The sequence below is a fragment of the Kryptolebias marmoratus genome, linkage group LG23, assembly GCF_001649575.2.
Source record: "Kryptolebias marmoratus isolate JLee-2015 linkage group LG23, ASM164957v2, whole genome shotgun sequence".
Taxonomy (NCBI): Eukaryota; Metazoa; Chordata; class Actinopteri; order Cyprinodontiformes; family Rivulidae; genus Kryptolebias; species Kryptolebias marmoratus.
This window is the reverse complement of record NC_051452.1, coordinates 13,473,853-13,496,204: the sequence shown is the minus strand read 5'-3', so window position 1 is coordinate 13,496,204 and position 22,352 is coordinate 13,473,853. Positions and strand designations below refer to the sequence as shown.

Genomic DNA, 22,352 nt, shown 5'->3' with positions numbered 1-22,352 from the left:
GTGAAACCCATGTAAATGTAAATGTGAAATGTACATAATTGCATGTGAAACCCACTGAATACAAGTTTTACATGTGAGATGTGTTATTTAGTTGTGACTTTTTCCACATGTAATGTACATCTCCTCTTTAATGGCACATTCTGACATGGTTTTCACATGTGATCACATGGTTTTTCTGTAATGTACTATAGAAAATGTAATGGTACAAGTTTCTGCACTTTAAAACCATAGCCTTAAACAAGTTATAGTTAACATTTTAAATTGGGGTAAGTGTAAAAAACTTGAAAATCTAAAACTGATCAAGAAAGAAATGACTGTCAAATGCCTTGAGGGTAAATACAAAATAGTTGCTTTTTATTCATTATTAGCTGACAATACTGACAGTTCTTTACAGGCTTTACCTGTTTTTACAAATGAAAATGTAAATCCTGAAGCTCTAAAATCATTTGCTTCTCAGTTCAGTACAAGTTGTAGTTTTGCTGGTAAGAGCAAGTACTACTTAATGTAGCTAGAGTTAGCTAGTTAACTGTTAATAATGTTCACAAAATTCTGCTGATGAAAGATTTTTAAAGAATTGAACCATTTTGTGGCTGTTTTTGGCTGTGTATGGTTCTTCCACATGCTACTGAAGCCCCGGTATTATGATGTTGATGATGTTTATGGGCTTTTTTTCACACACAAGGTTTGGCAGTTGTTTGATAGGTTCCTGTTGCAACCTGGGCTCAAACTCATGACACTGACCGCTGATCTACCACACAGCCAAATGATTCCAAGAATCAAGAGTAGAACAAGCTGCTGGGCAAAGAAGATTTGGCAGGTTTTCATGAGCGCAACCAAACAAACTCAGCTCTGCTGCTCATCCCACAAAAGCATTTTCCTAACAAATGTGTCACCATTAAAGGGGAAATAAACAGGCTTTCCAACAATATAAGAATGGTTGCCAATAAATATTCTTACAACAAAGAAATAATCGGCCAAACACAAATTTCCTAACATTTTGTTCTATAAGCTGTCTTCGCTAACTATGCAAATAGTGATGCGCAAATAAAAAAAATCTATATTTTTTGTACAAAAATAAAAAATACAGAAAGGAGTCTAAAACAGGAACATATTTAAAATAAAGCAACAAACATGGAATGTTTTTTTTTTTTTCTCCCTCTCATTTAAAAGTCCAGCTCGGCAGTCGAGTATGAGTACAGTGTAAACAAGTTAGTAGTAGTGGTGGTTGTGAACAGCCGGTCATTCACCGCTGCCTTTAAATGCTGTCAGGAAACTACTGTAAAGAAGACTGGGTCAATATTTAATGAAATCAGAAAAATGCTCTGCTGCCACCTTGTGGTAGAAATGTAAAAAAGGAGGCACACTCAAGGAACCTTTCCCCATTTTTTTTTTTTTTTTTTTTTATCTTAAAGACAGTCCCTAGGGAAGGAAAAGGATGGACCAATCTGTGTATCAAGAACCGCAGACATTTTAATCACCTCCTTAAAGCAGCCGAAGGCCCCCGTCTGTGCCCTGAGCGCGGCGAAACGTCTGACCTCGGGCCTTATCTGAGAGGCTGTGAAAGACTTTCTGTGTGCGCTTAGTGTTCTTAAAACAGCTGTAGGTCTCAGGGACGCGAGCGGCGAACCATGCATCGACATTCTCCTGTGCCAGTGAAACAGCACAGGTAGAAACAAGCAGAAAGCTGCAGACAGTAAAATGTGGAGGAAGCTGAAATATGTTTTCACTGGGAGTTATCCAGTGTTCGGCTAGTCGGACGTATTACAGCTTGTTTCTGCAAGTTTCATCAGTTTTTAAGTGTTGCACATTTGTTTTGACTCCTTCCTCAGTGAGAAGTCATCATTTGCCACCACAGTTTGAGCCCAGCTTTAAATATCTTTGCCCTTGAAGGAACTGTTGAGCTTTATTGGGAGCCGATGATTTACCCTTGGTTCATACTCACAACCCAAAATGAGAAGAGGTCGGAACGGTAAATAAATGATAAATGTGGATTTTTATTTTATTGCACCGCAAAAGATGTACATACGCATTGAATGTAGCTCAAAGAAAAAACTTTAAAAATACTGTTGTTAGTTTATAAATCACTGAACGGTTTAGCACCACAATACATTAAAGATCTGTTATCGCTGTACCAACCGTCTAGACCCCTCAGATCTTCTGGTTCTGGACTGCTCTGCATCCCCAGAACCAGAACCAAACGAGGAGAAGCAGCTTTCAGTTTCTATGCACCACAAATTTGGAACAAACTTCCAGAAAACTGTAAAACAGCTGAAACACTGGGTGCCTTTAAATCTCAACTTAAAACCCACTTGTTTAGAGTTGCTTATGGCTAAATTAGGGTTAGAGTGCGGGTTTTCAATGTTTTTCTCTTTCTTACTGTTTATTCAATGTCACATGCTGTTTTTATTTTGTTTTTTAATTATGTAAAGCACCTTGAAATGCATTGCTGCTGAAATGTGCTATACAAATAAAATTTGATTGATTGATTGATTGAATCCCCCTTACTTCTGTTCTCGCATTTCATTTCACACGTTTTGCATGATTCACATTCACTCTTTCCACGGCTTTGGAATAACTTGTAGAAAAAAAAAACGTCAGAAGTCGTGTCTGGGTTGGGAATAGTATGCTACAGCATTTGGTGGCTGTACACTGAGCGACGTAGACAGAACTCACAGAAAAACACCTCACCCGTTTGCAGTAATGGGACTCTGATGAAACATGTGAGAGAAGCCAGGCCCTTTTGGAGCCCTGCAGCTCCTCTTCACAGCAGGGACATTCAGAGTTTAACCCTCCTGCTGCCCTTGGGCCCAGTTTTAAAACAAGGACTGCAACAGGTTACAGGAAGTTGGTCTTTTTATGACTGAACTGGCATTTTTTATCTTTATCACACCTTAAGCTTTGTGCTATTTAAAGACTTTACCATAGAATGTTTAACTTAAGCTGAGGACACACTACTTGATTTTTAAGCCAGATTTTACCCACAAGTGTCCACCAGTCTGCGCTACTTGGACCTCAGTCACAGTTGATCGAATGTGTTGGAATCCCTGGAGCCAAATCTGGATGCAGTCGTGTGGTATGGACTGATTACGGGCGCGGCTGCAAACAGGTGTTGCCGGCAGCAAATGAAAAGGTGAGGGTGGGATGCGGGATCAGAAGATGAATAAAAGTGGCAGAGAATATCAAACCAATAATGGCCAAGAGCGAGAGCCCTTCTGCACTCCCTAGAGCCCACGCCGCAAACAAAGCCTTCACCAAAACCCCTTTTTTTTTTTGATGGTTTTTCATGAGCGCACGGCTGCGCAAACAGCATCAGCAAGCCGACTGGCGTCCATGTTTGGTTACCCTTTAACCCAGGGGTGTCAAACTCCAGGCCTCGAGGCTCCGCTGTCCTGGAAGTTTTAGGGTTTTCTGCTCCAACACACCTGATTCAAATGGGGTAATTACCTCCTTAACAAATTATCAAGTTCTCTAGAAACATGTCCCCAAGTCATCTATTTAAACCGGGTGTTTTAAAGCAAGAACACATCAAAACATGAAGGAGAGCATTCTGAGTCATTTTGCCAGCACAGGTCAGTTTTCATATGTGACCCATGCTGGCAAAATGACTCAGAATGCTCACAGGCTGCAGTGCAAAATAATTTTGCAATTGTGGTGCCATTGGGAAGCTTTGGGATTCCCATTTTTAAATATAGGTCTGTGTAGGTACAGTAAATCATTCTAGACAACAAAAACCCAGTTTTCAAACCTGCGCTCTTGTGAACAAAACCAGCTTGCTGCCAGGTGATAAATTGCCAAATTTCAACAAACTGTCTCATTTTGAAGCTTCTGAGATGGAAAATAATAACTCAGTATTGAAAGATTCCTCATTGTGACTCATTTTGCCAGCGCGGGTCACACTGTGTAGACACATAAAAAGCTCCTGCCTTGTGGTTCAGGAGTTATGTTTTATATGACTCATAGTTTTTGCACAATGACTGTTTAAAGCATAGTTCCTGCTTTGTTTGTCTTAAGAGTGCTGTCAGGTAATGAGCGACACAGGTGTGTGGTTACCATGGAGACCCTATGGAAGAGCCTAGCTTGGAGACATATGGTTATCATCAGCCCCCCCCCTCCTCCTCCTCCTCCTCCTCCCCAGAATATAGCCTTATTATAGGGCTTTCTTAAGTAATCCCTTGCCTATTTGGTCCTATCAGCTGTTAATGATTGACAGGATCTGAGGGCTCAAAGGTCTCAGTGTTCCCGCTGGAGCGTACCCTTTGTGCACACTGAAATTCAACCAGATTCCTCAAAGTTCAGAGACACCCGTATTCACCGTAGAGGGAGAAATCAGCAGAAACTCTCCTGGTCAATCATTGTGTTTAAATAGCTCGTCGATTTTTCGCACAATTTTCTTGACAAACTAGAGATCCTCTGTTCATATCCGCTCCTCAAAGACTTTTCACGGGTGCAGCTTGTGGAGAATGGAGGCTCGTGAAAGTGCTCACTCCCCTTGGTAGCGTTTTTATGTTGTTGTCTCTCAAGCTGGAATTTAAATGGACTTTTCTGTTCAATTACATAACAAACCTACACATAAAAAAATTAACCAGAAGCACACAGACAGCGCAAACTTCCACCGAGGCCACAGTGGGATTAAAAACAGTCTGACCTGGATCATAACCTGGATCACCACCAGAATGTAATCCATTTCCAACATTTCATCCAAATGTGTTCTTTAGTTTTTACCTGATCTTTGCTAACAGACAGACTAACAAACCGATGGACACAACAGAAAACAGAACCTCCTTGGTGGCGGAAAAAAAAGGGTCACATGTTGGAGCAGAGACAAATTTTTAACAAAGGGGTCACCTGTGACTGTGACCTTTGACCCCATAAACCTTGAAATCAGCAGGCATCATCTTTGACCCATGAGGTGTCCAGCTGTGCAGTTTGACATTCCTACATTACACTGTTGCACAGTTAGAGCAATCGGTCGACCTAAGTGACCTAAATGATTTTGAAATCAGTGGTGATCACCCTTGACCTAAGAGGTGTCTAACTGTGCAGTTTAATTTTTCTCCATTACATGGTTGCATAGTTAGAGCACAAGGTCATCTGTGACCTTTACCTTTGACCCCGTCACCTTGAAGTCAGCAGTGATCACCCTTGACCCATGAGGTGTCCAGCTGTGGAGTTCAATATTCCTGTTATACAGATGCAGAGTTTGTTCACTAGCTGATCTGTGACCTTTCACCAAATCATCACCAAAATCTAATCCCTTGTTCATAAACTTCATGAAAATCAGTTCAGAACTTACTGAGTAATCTTATACATAGACAGACATGCTTCTGACAACATAACCTCCTCAGTGGAGGTAAAAAGCAAGCCACCCCCCATCACGCTACAAACACCATCCCTACAGTGAAGCATGGTGGGGAGGGTTTTCATCAGCAGGGACTGTGAAACTGGGGAGGGTTAAAGGAAAGCTGGACGGTGGAAAACAAAAAGGAATTCTTAAAGGAAACCTGACTGAGTCTTCCCAAAATCTGAAACCAAAACACACCGGGAAGCAGCGGTTCCAGAGCCAGAAGTTTAGGGAGAAACAGTTAAATATCCTGCATTGGCTCAGACCTCAATCCAGCTGAAGATCTCTGGTATGTTTTACAGATCGCTGTTCAGGCAACGCCCATCCAGTGTGAGGGAAGTGGGTGAAAGTTTCCTGTTAGTGCACTACAAAGTAATGACTTCGAGGCAGTGGTGTTTAGACTTTTTGGCCAAAACTGTAAGTTGAAAGTCCTCAAGGCAACAAAAAATTGCATTTTTGACCAAAATAAATCTCTAATTAAAACTTTTGTGATTTGGATTTTTCCTTTTTGAACACTCAACAACAACGTCAACACAACATTTCAGTGAAAGAATAAAAGCATACAAATGTTGGGAAAGAGTTCTAAATCATCACAGAGCCTTTAGCTTGTAAAAAGAAAAGCATTTGTTTTCTTTTTTTATTTGTTGGCTTTATTTTATTTTTGTTTTGATGTGCTTGTAAAGAACATCTTAGTCTATTCTCAGGAACAAAAGCATAATATAAGTCACGTTTCTTTGAAAATAGTCACAAAAAAGTGGTCAAAGAAGTGAAAACTTCTTTGACTCACAGTTTAAACCCCACTTGAGAGTTTTTTGAGTGTCTTCTGGACCCACGAGAGTGGTCGAATCACTGAAAAAAAAGAGCAAAGCTAGCAGGTTTAAAGAGACACTCGTTGAATTGTATGTAAATTATGCCCACTCCTTATTCCTTTAACAATTTCCAGTTTCTGTCTATTGATAATTAAATCAACGAACGGCAAGTTGTTTCCTCAAAAACAGACAAGTTTTAGAAATGGTTACCCAAAAATTTACTTTTAGGGAGAAGTCTGTAAAGATTTGTGGTCCTTAACCATGAAGCTGGAAAAAAAAAGAAAAAAAATGTGGCCAATCAAAGCTGGAAAGCTTGTATCGTGCTTATTATCAAATATTAAAAAAAAAAAAATTCAAAATTTCATCTGGTTTCATGTTAAACTGAAAATATATTTTATAAAATTCACTCTTAAAATCTGCAAAAAAACATAAGTGTCTGCATCAACCCTTTAAGTCTTGGGCTACACTAATTCACCCCAAGGGCCCCAAATGGCCCACAGGCTGTACTTTGGACATTCTACATCTTCTTCACAGTAGTAACTTAAAAAATACAGGTTGTGCAAGTTGTACCTAATATTTATCAATCCAATGTCTCTGTAAAGCTTTAACCCATTGGTGACAAACTCCAGGCCTCGAGGGTCACTGTCCTGGAGGTTTTAGGTGTTTCTGCTCCAACACACCTGATTCAAACGATTTAATTACCTCCTCATCAAATCATCAAATTTTCTAGAAGCACGTCCACAAGTCAGTCAATTTAAACCTGGCGTTTTAAAGCAAGAACACATCTAAAACATGAAGGAGAGCTGGTCCCAGAGGACAACTTCCTGTCTGTGGCGCAGTTCTTCGAGCGGCCAGTAGGGGGCGCGGAAGCGATTTCCGCAGCTGCAGCGGATTAAACTCCGGATCTGTTTGTCAGAGGTCCACTCGGACCTGAGACAGTCCACGGGGAGCTACAGAGCTGCAGGTAAGACATGCAGTCCCAACTCTGTCCCACTTTGTTAACTCAGACGTTTATTGACTACTTCATGAGACACATAAGGGGGCATAAGTATAGCATACTGTAGTCTCACTCCGTCTGATCTTTATTTTTTTATTTATTTATTTACCTCGGTTTGAAGCAGCAGAAGTTTGTTTTATAATTATGAGTTGCTGCAGACTTAGTAGTTTTTTTTTTTCAGCTCATCTGAAAAAACGTTCATGCAGAACAAGTTTTAAACGATGAAAAGTCCGTCAAACTGGACATCCCGGCTCCCTTTTAGACCATATTTTACTGACAGACTGTCCTGCGGATGGGCTGTGTTTCAGTCTTATTGTGTTCGCAGGTTAAAACTTGTTTGTCCCACTGAAGTTTCTGCAGGAAAGGCAGACAGGACCGCCTGTAGCCTTTCAGGAACCTAAGGCAGCCACATATGGAAGCTCATTAGTGCCAAAAAAAACATTTATTTAAAATAATTTCTTTTTTACATTAATTTAATTTTGTTGTTGTTGTTGAATTGCATCTGGACAGAAGCAGGTACTATATCACAACCTTCAATATTTAAAAATTATTAATTAAAGCCATAATACCTGTCAAAATGCGCTGTTTATTTATTATTTTTGATTTTACTTTATTTTATTTTTTGTAAATGTATATCATGTATGATAAAATAACAACTAAATACACTAAATATTCAAAAGTCATAATTCATAGTTTGTAATAAAGAAGCAGAATCAGCAGAATCAGGTTTTGTTGCCAACAGTTACGAGTCGTTTGTTTACTTTCGAACACTGACTGTTCACTTCAGACAGTGTCGACGGATATTGAGTCACTAAAAAATGATCCCTAAATGTAAACAGAGTCAGAGGAAGAGCAGTGGAATCAGAGACTTCAGGTGGAAAGAAAAAAGGTAAAGTTTTTCTTCTGAAAAGAGACAAAGACTAAAATCTGTGAGGACGAGAGGCGACAGAAGTAGAGTCATTTTATAGAGGAAATCAAGATATTCCTAACTCTGAGCACCAAATTTAGCTGTAAACAAACACAAGGAGTATTTGCTGTTTTAAAACACAATTTTCACAAATAAAAAAACCCTGATGAGTTTGACTTACATTAACCCCTCAAACAACTAATTAACGATTTAGAAATTGCAAAATGTAGAAATGTAGAAAACTGAAAATTTGCATATTTTGAGAGCTATTGAACAGAAGTACATAGAAGAAGACTTCTGAGCACTATAATAAAAATAAACATAACGCTGTTCAGACTGTTGTCCTGACTGACACAGCACATTATAGCACACAGTGACCACAGTGGTTTCAAAAACAATCAGAACAAACATTAAACCATTTTGAATACTCTCCGTTTTCTAACACATTATTTTTTACAAAAACACTCTGAGTTTGAGTTACGTTAACCTCAGTCATTTGATGATGTAAAAATTGTTAGAAGCATAACGACTCAAATCAAAAACACTGTAAAATCACGTACTTCGACAGCTGTTCCGACTTTAATATTGCCAACAAAATGTTTTTATAAAGGATGAGCGTTTTTAGAGTTGTATGTGTGCAGATAATAACGAGCCACACAACCAGCACAAGCCGCAAGCTGTTACATAGGAGTGAATCTGTAGCTTAACGTGAAAGAAAACTGAACAAAAACAACTATCAAGAATAAATATGGTAGATTAAGCAGGGCGGTGGCGCGCAATTAAGATGAAGCTCGGTATTCAAATACACTTGACTTTTGTAGGTTGTCGGCTAGAGTGCTAATTTACCATTTAACCCATTTTCAGCTGTTTCCGTAGCCAGACAATCGTATGTGGTAGTTGGCATACATCACAAATTTTGCTCGAAAATTTTTAATTTACGGACAACTTAATCATTGATATGAAAGCAATAGTGTGAATTTTGTTTCTTGTGTTTTTATGACTTAGCAACAAGTGCCTTTTAATTACCTAGACTATTAGCCTCAGTTGCAAGCGTGCAGTGTGTATATTTCTCCAGCTGACTCTTGTAGCTTGTTGCAAACGTTTGTTTGAAACGGCGTAACCTCGTGAAGAAAAAAAGAAGGCAGGTGTTGCTTCTCTGGAAGACAAGTCATGACTGACTGTGTGAACCACAGATGAAATGTACAATCAACTGATGACAACAAGCATGAACGTTTTAGGGAATTCCTCCCTCTGCTAACGGTACACAACTAAATGAGGCTCGGAGCAATGGGCCCCGTCACCAATGGCGGAAATTTTAAAAATAAAATAAATAAAACTGTCTATGTTATCTTGTCGTTAGGAAATAAACCCGCAGGAATGGCACAGTGAAAACAATTGAGTGTTTTTGACACTGACTTTACCACGGTGATATACCTTGAAATGGGTAACAGGCCTATGCCTAGCACGCACATTGTTTGTGAAAATTGTGACATGCAGGAAAACCTCCTTGAAAGAGTTATTTTTCTGTCGAACAACAATGAATAATGAAAAATGGAGTATTTGCAGCAGTACCGCTCCGCCATTGGTGCTTTGGCGCACAGCCAACAATGACAGCCGGGAGCTCGGCATGGTGTAACAGGAAACTGGCCCAACGTTCTTTGATATTGGTCATATAAAAGAAACAAATATTAGCTCAGGTAATTAAACCTGCAAGCCAGTGTTTACTAGCTTGTAGGAGTTTAAGATTAAATCCACCAAAGAGGAAAACTGTGGAGTGCTGCGCCCCGCTTCCTTGTCCTGCACAACGCCAAGTTCTTTATTTCAGGGGCGACCAGAACAAAACTCAAAAAACATTAATTCTAGTCTTATTCAGGTTTAACAATAAAGTCAGTAAATCAGAGAGTCACTCACCACCCCCGGTACCGGATCTCTGCTTAGTTCATCTTAAGGATGAGGCCAAGAGAGACCCCGAACAACTGGGGGCCTGTAAATTTTATCTAGCTAACCTACTAAGGCGTTCCCCTGAGTGTATCGGTCGCAGGCTATGTGTGACCTGAACCAGCCCTAACTGCGTTTTTTATCACTTATGTGGTGTAGCTGCAGCGTGTGAGCATGCAAGCATCATCTTGTCTCCTTCAAGGTCATCCACCAACGCCTCTTTGAGAAAATTGCACTCCAACAGGAGCATTTTGTGTGGGTAAATATTGTAGAGCGGGGGGGGGGGGCAACCCTGGTCCTCGAGGCCCACTATCCTGCATGTTTTTTGTGTTTCCCTGCTCCAACATACCTGATTCAGAGGTTAAATCACCTCTTCATGTTCTGCAGAAGCCTATTAATCACCCACTAATTCAAATCAGGTGTGTTGGAGCAGAGGAACAAGTAAAACATGCAGGATAGTGGCCCTCCAGGACCAGGGTTGCCTACTCCTTTTGTTGAGTATTTTGTTTTATTTGTTTTGTCAGATATAGGCAACAAAGACCATATTAACCACAGGCTGAGGCTGCATTTAATTCCTATTTTTAAAACTATTATTTTTAAGTCTTGGTTCATCTTAAGACAATGCTATACTTCAAATTTAGAGCCAAGCTACATACAGATTAGGATTGTTCTTTTTGGTTTGGTTTTGTTCTTACACAGCTGCCTTTGTTACAAAGTTACATTTTAGTTAGAATAAACATTTATCTTGTAATATTAACTGTCTTTTCATATTGATAATGCTAAAAGTAGTCTTTTATTTCAAACATGTTGCTCTTTTTTTAAACAAATGGAGGCCTATTTAAATATATTGTTTATCCAAATTTTATTTGTCCTAAATTCCACGTTTTATGATGTAAGCACGTTTTTTCTTTTCACCTAAAAACATCTCTTCCTATAATTTGGATGAAAAAATGATGGTGAAATATTTAACAGATTTACTGTTTAGTCAGTTCTTTTGAAATATTGTAATCAGCGACTTAAATTTATTGCGTTTTGAGGACAATTATTGTACACACTTAATTTCTGTGGCTCAGAATTATCTCCTTCAATATCACCTTATTGTAAACATCATATTATAGCCTATAACAATTTGTACCTTCAAATAATCTATCAACACGATGTCTTTGGACGAACAGTGTCCACATGTAGTTGTAAAACAAAAAAAGACACTGGAGCCGATGTGTAGAATGAAGAAGTTAGCGTGATGTATATACATGTACACCGTATCCTAATTGTTTGTTTGGTAATGATTTAATTTAGACATGCATTGAAGTGGTCAAATTATCGTACAGCATCGGATTTTTAAGAAATAATTGATCTTACGGAAGGCAAAATTATCGTACAAATTTGATCATTTCCGTACTTCTGACGACGCTGGTTACGAGGCTCAACTTTTAAGCAATTGTCGTTCCTCAGGAATCACCAGTCTTGGAGCACTGGTCTCCTCCTGGTGGAGAGTTAGGAAAGGATGAATAAAAATTAAAAGTTGGGGTGGGGGGGGTTCTTATTTGACCCATTTCCTTAGGTGTGGTTTACTGAATGACTTTTTAAGCTACACCCTGAGCTTAATCCTGTCTGAACAGATGCTTATTTGTGGAAACATGAAACAAATTCCAGCCCAGGCTGATGTGTTGCTCTGTAGTGATCATTGGAATCTGAGGTATTTTTCTGCAGCAACATCTAACCGCTCACGTTCGACGTTCTGAAACAGCAGCCATGTTCCTGTATCTTCTGGGCCTGGTGGGCCTCTTCTACCTGTTCCGCTGGGTCAGGGAGCAGCCCAGGGTCTCGGACAGGACCAGCAAGTACGTGTACGTCACGGGCTGCGACTCGGGCTTCGGGAACCTCCTGGCCCGGCACCTGGACAAGCTGGGCTTCCGGGTCATCGCGGGCTGTTACACCGAGAAGGGTGAGGAGGAGCTGAGGAAGAGCTGCTCCGGCAACCTGACCGCCACCCACCTGGACGTCACCTCCAAGGAGAGCACAGCCAAAGTCGCCGCGATGATCAGGGACAAAGTGGGAGAGTGCGGTGAGTGGGACTGACACACTCCGGGATTATTTAAACTGTAGATTTTAGGTGGTTTCCAACTAATTTTGTGATCCAGTTGATTTTTCATATATTCTAATACATCATTTACTTCCATATTTATACAGTTTTCAAATAAGGTCCTTTTTGTTTAAGTGGCCCTTTCGGTAATAATTTAGTTATTTTGAATAATTTTACTTATGTATGCATTTTATGTGTAATCATCTCCACAAATGGGTTTTAAATCCTCCACTAAGCACCAAATATTTGCTCATTGGCAGTCACAATTCAAGCCTAGCGTTCCTTTGAAGAACGCATATCACCCGCTGCAGCCATCTGTGATGAAGTTCATGCATGTGTTTGTCAGTCTGTTAGTAAAATATCTCATATCTTTAAGGAAATTTGAAAAATCTTTCTTTGGAAGTACATTTATTGCATGCCATAACTGCAGCCAACACTTGCAGTGTTGCCAACTTGGCGAGCTTTCAGACCAACGAGCAGCAGGTGTCCAACTCCGTCCCTCAGGGGGCTGCTCTCCTGCACGTTTTAGATGTGTTCTCGCTTTAAAACGCCTGGTTTAAATGACTGACTTGTAGATGTGCTTCTGGAGAACTTGATAATTTGGTGGTGAGGTGATTAATCCGTTTGAATCAGGTGTGTTGGAGCAGAAAAACCCTAAAACTTTCCAGGACAGCGGAGCCTTGAGGCCTGGAGTTTGACACCCCTGCCTTAAAGGAATCACGCAAAGATGCTGCTGTCTGATTACTCAGTTCAAGGCGGGATGTAAATGTAAACCTTTCTGTTTTATAATAGATTACTGCACTAAAATAACTGAGAGCTTCTTTTATGGGTCATGTTTGGTGGTCCCAAGCCCAGACAAAGGAGGAGGGTTGGATTTGGGACATTAAATCAAACAAGAATCAACAGAAAAAAAGTTCATTTGTAGTTCTAAACATATTTAGACAGCTTTATCTTATCTGGTCCATTATGCAAATTAGGTGATGATGCAATTTAGCTACTTTTAAGACAGCCAATAGCTACTGTCCTTACTGAGAAGTTGGCAATGGGTCACGCTTGAGAATGATGCTAAAGGAAACACAGAGCTGAATGTAGCCCACAATTTAGGTTTTTATTGGGTATACTCATGTATTTTCAGTGTACAAGTTCAAGGGTTGTTCAATATGCATTTATTTAGGTTGAGCTGTTAAATAACACTAAATAAAAAATACAATTTATTACAATGTGCTCTCCTCTGCTCCTCCGCAGGTCTTTGGGCCGTGGTGAACAACGCCGGCGTGGCAATTCCCACCGGCCCGTGCGACTGGCACAACATCGAGGACTACAAGTCAATGCTGGCCGTGAACCTGACCGGGGTGATCGGAGTCACGCTGAGCGTCCTGCCGCTGATAAAGAAGGCCCGGGGCAGGGTGGTGAACGTGGCCAGCGTATTCGGGAGGATCAGCCCCGTCGGGGGCCCGTACTGCGTGTCAAAGTTCGGCGTGGAGGCATTCAATGACAGCCTCAGGTGAAACATTAACTCGCTCACTCTGTGTTATCTCCCAACATGTCCACGACTAAAAGTGAGATGTCGTCCTCAGGCTGAATATGGCGCCGTTTGGTGTCAAAGTTCTCTGCATCGAGCCGGGCTTCTTCAAAACCAACGTGACCGACACTGAGATCCACATCAAAAACGTCAAGACACTGTGGGACAGGCTACCCCAGGACGTCAAGGACGACTACGGAACCGACTACGTACCAAACGGTACGTGCAGACCGCCCCCCTTCCGTCGCTTGTTTCATTCACTCCTTTTAACGCGCCTGTCGCCCCTCGCAGCTGTCAAGACCATTAAGGAAAAAGTGGGGAAGATGTGCGACACAGATCTGATGAAGGTGGTGGGCTGCATGGAGCACGCCGTGTCCGCCGTCTGGCCCCGCAAGCGCTACTCTCCCGGCTGGGATGCCAAGCTCTTCTGGCTGCCCTTGTCGTACATGCCGAGCTGCGTCGCCGATTACCTCATGCAGAAAGAAGCCATTCCCATCGCCAGGAAGGCGCAGTAACTTCCTGTCTGTTGAGTTCACATGTTATCGCCTCTTTGGACAATACACTTTTAAGGCCTTTGTCTGTGTCTCTTCTTGGGTTCTTCATACAAACAACCTTCCAAAGGTCATCTTATGTTCTGTTCAGACTCACTGAGCTCCAGTGATCAAAGATCGAGGAAGTGTGATCAAAAAAGCAACTTAGATCAGACTCCATTACCAAAGAAACTTGCAGCAGGACTAAGGTTGATTCACTTCCTGTTGCAGAAAGCTACCTTTAAAAATATAATTTAAATTTCCGGTAAAAGACTAGAACCTGTTTTCATTGAAATCACAACACAGTTTCCCTTTTCTAAACATATTTTACAGATAATATGTTGTGTAAAAAGTAGCAGGAACAGAGCCAGTATGTTGTACTCCAGGAGCTGGAGGCTGTTAGAAAATACAGCCGACTTTACAACTGTTCCAGCTAAACTTATGAACACCGCGGCTGGGCGGTGTTGGGACATGTTCCCTTCGTTCGCTCATTAATGGTCACCATCAGGTTTACAAATGCCAAACAGCGTGTACTGTCTCAGTGTGTTTAACAGGAGAAGCCAAAACAAAACGCTTAATAACAAGTGATGGAACGGCAGTTCTTTTGAGTGTACTGAATCCCTAGAATCAGTTCATTAAAATGATTCATTCAAAAGATTCATTCACTGAATCTTTTAGTTTAATGACAGTCCTCTTTCTGTTATTATTATTATTAAGACTTTATTAAGGACTCAGTGCATCTGCTCTATAGGAAAGATGGAAATAACAATTGCGGAGTTTATCAATTAAAACAAAAAAGCGGGGAGATTAAAAACAAATTTCAAAACAAGTTTAAACTTGTTTATATCAAACAAGTTTTGATATAAAAGTACAGCTTAATTGCAAATCACCATTATAATATTGATAATGATGATGATAATGCTATGATAATAACGGTAGAAGCACAGAGGAGAAAAGTGCGTACTTATGTAATATTATAATCTTAAATCTTCTCCAAGCAGACTAGTAGCCTGCCCTCCACCCCCCACCCCCACCTCGCTGCTGCAGCTTGTCTCGCTGGGAGTCTAACTCGGTCTTCTCCTGTCTTCTCTCCTCTCGTTACTTTGTGTCCCTCAGTCTGTTAAGATCATGGAGACGGGGCGTGTGTGCGTTTATTTTCATGAAGCTTGACTCAACATTAGCAGTTAGTTTGGATAAACAAATGCCGCTGCCAAAAGGCTGAAGGCAAATCCCTGCGAGGAGGAAACGGTTAGAATCACTCAGAGCAGAGTCAGACAGTGATTAATTTGAACAGAATAAATCTCCATGGTAACTCATGTTACAGCGACGGAGGAATACCTTAAACCAGGTGGACCAGAAAAATCCAGACTTAATCTCTTATCTAGTTGTTTTTTTAGTCTAGTGAAACAAAACATTTTGCACAATTCGCTCCACAATGCCTCATTGTACCGAACCTTCTTCATGTTTCACCGTAGGTACAGTAAAACAAACAGCATCCAGTGTCTAGAGAAAGTATTCATCCCCTTGAAAGTTTTCTGCTTTTATCGCTGCCATAAATCAACCACGGTCAATATAAAAATTGTCATTTTTGACCCCCCCAAAAAAACCTTCAATATCAAAGTGAAAACGGCTTTCTGCAAAGTAATGCCAGTAAATATCGACTAGTTTGCCAAACAGCATGTGGAAGACTCCATGGTCAAGTAGAAGACTGTTCTGTGGTCTAATGAGACCAAATTGGGGCTTTTTGACCATCAAACAACTCCATTTGGTGGAAAACCAAACACAGGCTACCACCAAACTCACCATCCCCACTGTGAAGCATGGTGGTGGCAGCATAATGTTATAAGGATGCTTCTTGGCAGCTGGACCTGGAATGCTTGTAAAGATAAGAATTTTGGAAACATTTAAAGTTTTTTTATTTATTTAAAATTGGTCAAAAAGGCAATTTTATTCTGAGCATGATTGATTTGTAACAGCAATAAAAGGGACTTTAAGGTGTTGTATTTGACATTTGGTCAAGTCAAGTTTTAGTTGGACCTTGCTGATCGACACAGCTTCATTCAATATAGTGTAAGAAAAGCATCAAATACTGAAACTAAATAATTTAAACCTTCTTAGAATAGGAGCTTGTTTACTGCTGCGTTGCGTCACCTTCCCAGACGTCTCTGTGGAGATAATTGCCGTTGTTTTGAAGAGGAAGTATATTCCCCATTTTCACTTGAAACGAGACGTCAGCAGCTTTAAGTCGTCTGGGCCTTCAGCATGGAGCGTGTTTATTTTCCCTCAAGCACCAGATGTTTTAATGGGTGACAGGTCGTGACTTCAGACGGGCTAACGCAGCATCCAGACTCTTATTAGTGAGGCAGGTTGTTTGAATATGTGCAGAAAACGAACCATCTGGGTCGTCCTTGGCCTCATTGGGAAAACGGTGAGATATGTGAGCACTTCAACTAAACTGTGGGTCAGCAACTGTACAGGTAGGTTTAAAATAGTACTCCATAAAACATGCGTTAAGTTCTTTAACCATTCTGAAGCCACCCCTGTATAAGTAAAGTAATTTATACTCCAGTACTGATGCTGTAAAGTGGGAGACAAACAGGCATCCAATCTTTTTGTCCACCGTTTTTATTCCAGTATGTAACAAACTGCAACACAACTCAGAAATCTTAACAAGACTGCCATCTAGTGGTCGGAGAAGGTGGGATAATTTCCCACAAGAATCTCTCTCAGCTACTGCCTAAATATGAAGCATACAGCTGATAAGTTTGTGTAAAGACAGTATTTTATTCCATCTTTCATTGGAAACATTAAATAGACTTTCTTCAGGATGACAGGACAGGTACATTTGTATTTTGACATGTTTTACAAACCAAGTGCTCCTAACCACAGGACCCCCTTCCCTCTGACTCTGGCTCTTATCTCCTCTCCTCAGTTCGAATGTTCAGGCGTTTATGAGTGCTCCTCGGCCAGCTTCTCGGCTTTCTGAACCACCTCCTCGATGGGGCCGACCATGTAGAAGGCCTGCTCGGGCAGAGTGTCGTACTCTCCTGCACACGAACAAGATGAGAACAGAGCATTAGCTAAAGAGTCGGGGAGTTTCAATTTACACCAAGGGCCCCTGTTAACACCTACCGCCAAGGATGGCCTTGAAGCCCTTGATGGTTTCTTTAAGGGGCACCAGCTTGCCCAGATGACCCGTGAAGACCTCGGCCACCTGGAAGGGCTGGGACAGGAAACGCTGGATCTTGCGGGCGCGGGCCACTGTCAGCTTGTCCTCCTCGGACAGCTCATCCATACCCAGGATGGCAATAATATCCTGAAGGGACTTGTAGTCCTGGAACAGAACAACTGGTTAGGCTGATCCGTACTTAACGAGTCTGCTTTAAATTAAAAAAATAAATAACATTAGGCCTCTAACCTGGAGGATTTTCTGCACACCGCGAGCGACGTCGTAATGCTCAGCTCCTACGATGTTGGGGTCCATGATACGGGAGGTGGAGTCCAGGGGGTCGACGGCGGGGTAGATGCCCAGCTCGGCGATGGCACGGGACAGCACAGTGGTGGCGTCCAAGTGGGCGAAGGTGGTGGCTGGGGCGGGGTCAGTCAAATCATCAGCGGGCACATAGATGGCCTACCAGAGAGAACAACAGAGTCCGATAAAGTTAGAAATCACCTCCTAAGCTTTTTGGATCTCACTCACGTTGTGGCCTTAAACTTCACCTGCACAGATGTGATGGAACCTTTCTTGGTGGTGGTGATTCTCTCCTGCATGGTACCCATATCAGTGGCCAGAGTGGGCTGGTAACCCACAGCAGAGGGGATACGACCCAGCAGGGCAGACACCTGATGGACACAAGGGGATTTTATCAGCACCCAACTCACAACCAAACAGACGCTCTGGTAATAACAGCTATTGTGACGCTTCAGACCTCAGAGCCGGCCTGCGTGAAGCGGAAGATGTTGTCGATGAAGAGCAGCACATCCTGGCCCTCCTGGTCCCTGAAGTACTCGGCCACAGTCAGTCCAGTCAGGGCCACTCTGGCACGAGCGCCAGGGGGCTCGTTCATCTGTCCGTACACCAGCGCCACCTAACGGGACAGAGAGCAGACGTGAGCGTGTGCCGTTCCTTGCGCCGCGTTAAATAGGATCTTTCTGAGAGTCACCTTGGAGGTGGTGTCCTTCAGGTTGATGACACCAGACTCGATCATCTCGTGGTACAAGTCATTCCCCTCACGGGTACGCTCTCCCACGCCGGCAAACACAGAGTAACCGCCGTGGGCTTTGGCCACATTGTTGATCAGCTCCATGATCAATACGGTCTTTCCTACGCCGGCACCACCGAACAGCCCTGAAGCCCCAAGAAGCACAAGTTAGCATATTATTACTGCTATGGAGGTTCTTAAAGATGGGGTCTTTACATCAAGTTTGGGATAGTAAAATGACCTCCGGAAGATTTTTAGAAACGACTGTCATCATATTTTTGCCTTAGATGTTACATGGAGTGTTGTTGATATGTTATAAACTAACGTAAATAGCCTAATACCAATGTTTGTCAATCAGAAATAGTTTACATTCATTATTGGTACTTTGCAGACCAGAAGCTGAGACATTTAGGAACCACTGATTCTGATCATTGCTGGCTGACATATAAAAACATTGGTAATAAGGCAGTTAAATAATAACGTAAACTCACACAAACAGCTTCATCGGCTGTAACACCTGAGGCAAAAACCCACACCTTTAGAAATCTTTCAGCTACTGCTTCAACTCGTACCAATCTTTCCTCCCTTGGCATAGGGAGCCAGCAGGTCCACCACCTTAATGCCAGTCACCAGAATCTCCTGCTCCACACTCATGTCAGTGAACTCTGGGGCCTCAGCGTGGATAGGCGAAGTCCTGAAGACAGAGAGAGGGGGATATTAGGTCCACTTTTAACTCTCTGCAAGCATTTCAATTTGGAAAGTTCAGAAACTTTTTCTAAGTGTGCTCACTGTTTGGTGGTAATGGGACCCCTTTCATCAATGGGCTCGCCAACCACATTCATAATCCTGCCCAGGGTCTCGGGACCCACTGGAATTCTGATGGGGGCTCCGGTGTCCAGAACTTTCTGCCCACGGACCAGACCTTCAGTACCATCCATAGCAATGGTTCTCACTGTGTTCTCCCCTGTTAAAAAGAAGCGGCTGGTGTTTAGAAATGACAGGTTAAGGATGTTTGGGGTGGAGGTGTCTGTGTGGTGCTCACCGAGATGCTGTGCCACCTCCAAGACCAGTCTGGTGTCGCGGCCGGCCACTTCCAGGGCGTTGAGGATGGGAGGGAGACCCTCGTCGAACTGGACGTCGACGACGGCCCCGATGACGGCCACGATGCGGCCGGAGGCGGCGCTGGCAGCAGCGGCCGGGGCCGCATATTCCCTGCCTGCGGAGGGATACACACGACGCGTAGCGTGATACGGTTAAAGCGGCTGAATCCGCGTCCAGGGCGAACACAGCGCCCGCCACCATTCAATGTCAAGAGTCGTAATTCCACTAAAATGTTTCCCTTTCAAACACTGCATGTGAACGGATTTAATCTGACGCGTACAAATTACAACAAGTCATTTCCCCAACCAAACAAGTTGCGTTTCCTGCGACAAAATGAATGAATGCGGTACCCTGAGCTCGCGTTAAGTTTGCCTCTCCCAGGCATACAGCAACCAGCTCAGTGTTAGCATTGTATACTTGTTGCAATAAGGCATAAACGCGACATTTGAGTAAATTTTGCAGATGACCAAGTAACCTTGCTAACCTGCAGCTCGTAATGCTAACGACTTAGCACACGACTCCGCCTCATGTCATTACACAAAGGTCATTTCCCTATAACGCGACAAATAGCACAGCCTACTCGTTCCCAACACATCACACCAGTAAAGAGGCACATATAGACCCGCGTGTATCCACTTTATGTTTCTGAACAGTTACAACTGAGTTATAATTTGCCACTTTATTACCGAGGCCTGGCATTCCACCGGCGTGTTGCTAAAAGCTAACATTAGCATTTCCCCTGCCCTCTATATCTTCTCCTAGAGCGCTTTCGCTAAAAAACAAAACACCCAAGCATGACAGACTTACGTGAAAGTACAGCCGGGGATCCAACAAGGGCCTTCAGGGGCTGAACCCCAGGCTTGAGAGCCTGCAGAGCCCCGGTGCAGCAGCGTCCCACAGCTCCTAACATGGTTAAAATGGCTGAAGGTGGAAAGAGACGGAGCAACTCAGAGCTTTATAATCAATGACCGCTAAAGCGAACTGCGCCTGCGCGAACACTGGGACGGCTAAACTGAGCATGCGCAGATGACACGCACAGACAGCTGACATTCTGACCTCCACTGAGAGGGGCTGTTTGACAGTAAAAGTGAATGCTGAATGACAACCTAAACATAAGGTTAAACACAGTGACTGATAACCATTATGTAGTAAATGTTTACCACCATTTCAGTATAATAACATGTGCTGTACAAGTCTGGAGTCTCCATTCTGCTCAGTGAGTGTCCTCACTCTCCAGAGACAAAGCCAAAATGTCCATATTTTGAGCAAAACTTGCCTCACTCTCATTGTATTTTGAAAGTTTGAACTCTAAATCACAAGCCAGTTTGGAATATGTTTCACCACAATATAAGCTTGAATAAAACCCAGCACTTTGTCACACTTTTAACGCTGATTTCCTTTTTATTTTTGTGCATTTCTTTGTATTTTTAGGCCATGATGTCGCATCTTTCAGGAAAAAAATGATTGGATGTGCAATTCAAGATGGCTGCCCCAGCTCATCAAACTTAAACGGCTATAGGTGAGTCAGTTTTACAGACATTGAGCTACATTTTGGTGTGGTGGTAGCTGAGAGTCACTCACAACACATACTTTGAGCTCCACAAATCGCAGTTGACTTGTACTTAAAACCTTGGCATCAACTGTTGGTGTCAACGATATTTCATGACCCGCTGGTTGGAATTGAATAAAACGCCAGCATTGTGTCTGTTATAACTGTATCGACACAAGAGGGCACTGCTTGACCAAAAAGACACAGTCTCTGCCTGCAACCAGCACTGCTCTCTGGGCGAGCTACAGTAGTAGTATAGTATTACTGCGCCTCCAGTTTGATTGGAGCGTTCCACGACTCAGGCCTTTTCATCCGTCTTGTTAATTCGACCTTTTAATCACTCAGAGTCAGCCTCTGCTCCTCTTTAATTACTGCAACACGTCAGACCCACTGAATGTCTTCCTGTCTTTCTTTCTTTCTTTTTTTTCAGTTTTTTCCAGTGGCTGATTTTTTCCAGCGCTTGGCAACCCACCCCCCCACCCCCCACCCCAAAATAGATAAACATCAGTTCATCTGCACCGGCCTGATACGTGCCCTCTCCAAACCACCAGCACGTAAAGCTTCATGGATCTGGCACGCCTCAAAGGGAAGAGATTACCACATTGTCTGGCTTTTATGTTTTGTGTTGCATAATTATTATGGTCACATTTGTAACTGATAGCAAACCACTAATAAACTCTTGGGTTAAAAGTTTCTCTTACAGGAGTAGTGCAAGACTGAGCACGTTTTAGCAACTCAGCAGAAACTGATCTGCTTTATGTTGTTAAAACGGTCAAAATATAGATGTTATTCCATAAAAACAACTTTAAACCCTTGCAAACGGTTCCTGTCTGAAAAGACGACTGCACCTGTGTATTGTCTCAGTTGTTTTTTTATTTTGCAAAGCAAATTCCATGATTATGCACGACACTGACAGAAGAGTATTAAGGGCCTCATTACATAAGCAGTGAAGTACCCTTAATACTACTCACCTATTGTTCTGTTTCCATCACAATTTTCCATTTGCATCTCCCCGCGCAGCTTTCGAACAACCAAGACAAAATCAAAAATATATCAAAACGTGTGGCAGTTGGGAATTTGCAAGAAAACTGCAAACAGTGTCCCCCGTAGTAAACAATGGGAGCTCTGTAGCTCAGATGTACGTCACATTAGAAACATCATCCAGAGTTTAAACAGGTGACGGAAAAGTTGGACATTTTCTAACTCGAAATTCATTTTGTTACCTTTAATGTTTTTCACATAGCTGCACTTTAGTCTTTCCTTTGCGAACAAACTCTTCCTAGTTCCACAGTCTTTTTACTTCTTACACTTTATACATCAAAATCGAGGCCCTTTTGCCTTCTTTCATCCAGTCTGTCTTTTATTGCCAG

General features: G+C 42.2%; 2 protein-coding genes and 1 long non-coding RNA gene across 5 annotated transcripts in view; 1 reads left to right on the top strand and 2 right to left on the bottom strand.

Annotated features, from left to right (window-relative positions):
• LOC108245704 overlaps nt 1–22,352 on the bottom strand; it is a 541,596-nt gene that overhangs the window by 314,896 nt on the left and 204,348 nt on the right. The gene's annotated exons all lie outside the window — the stretch shown is intronic.
• LOC108245702 (retinol dehydrogenase 7) lies at nt 6,981–14,177 on the top strand. 3 transcript variants are annotated; one of them, XM_017432822.3, is made up of 5 exons: nt 6,981–7,114; nt 11,743–12,060; nt 13,324–13,582; nt 13,656–13,819; nt 13,892–14,177. In XM_017432822.3, exons 2-5 carry the CDS (start codon nt 11,748–11,750, stop codon nt 14,113–14,115), a joined length of 960 nt encoding a protein of 319 aa, XP_017288311.1. In that variant the 5' UTR covers nt 6,981–7,114; nt 11,743–11,747; the 3' UTR covers nt 14,116–14,177. The 3 variants fall into 3 exon arrangements, with proteins under 3 accessions (XP_017288311.1, XP_017288312.1, XP_024865499.1); XM_017432823.3 differs by having other exon boundaries at nt 7,007–7,114; nt 11,746–12,060; XM_025009731.2 differs by lacking the exon at nt 6,981–7,114 and having other exon boundaries at nt 11,724–12,060.
• On the bottom strand, nt 16,738–20,397 carry atp5f1b (ATP synthase F1 subunit beta). The gene is made up of 10 exons (XM_017432809.3): nt 20,241–20,397; nt 19,375–19,548; nt 19,122–19,296; nt 18,905–19,026; nt 18,294–18,478; nt 18,060–18,218; nt 17,851–17,973; nt 17,549–17,761; nt 17,263–17,464; nt 16,738–17,177 (listed from the first exon to the last, which is right to left on the bottom strand). The coding sequence occupies exons 1-10, from the start codon at nt 20,341–20,343 to the stop codon at nt 17,080–17,082; spliced, it is 1,554 nt and encodes a 517-aa protein (XP_017288298.1). The 5' UTR covers nt 20,344–20,397; the 3' UTR covers nt 16,738–17,079.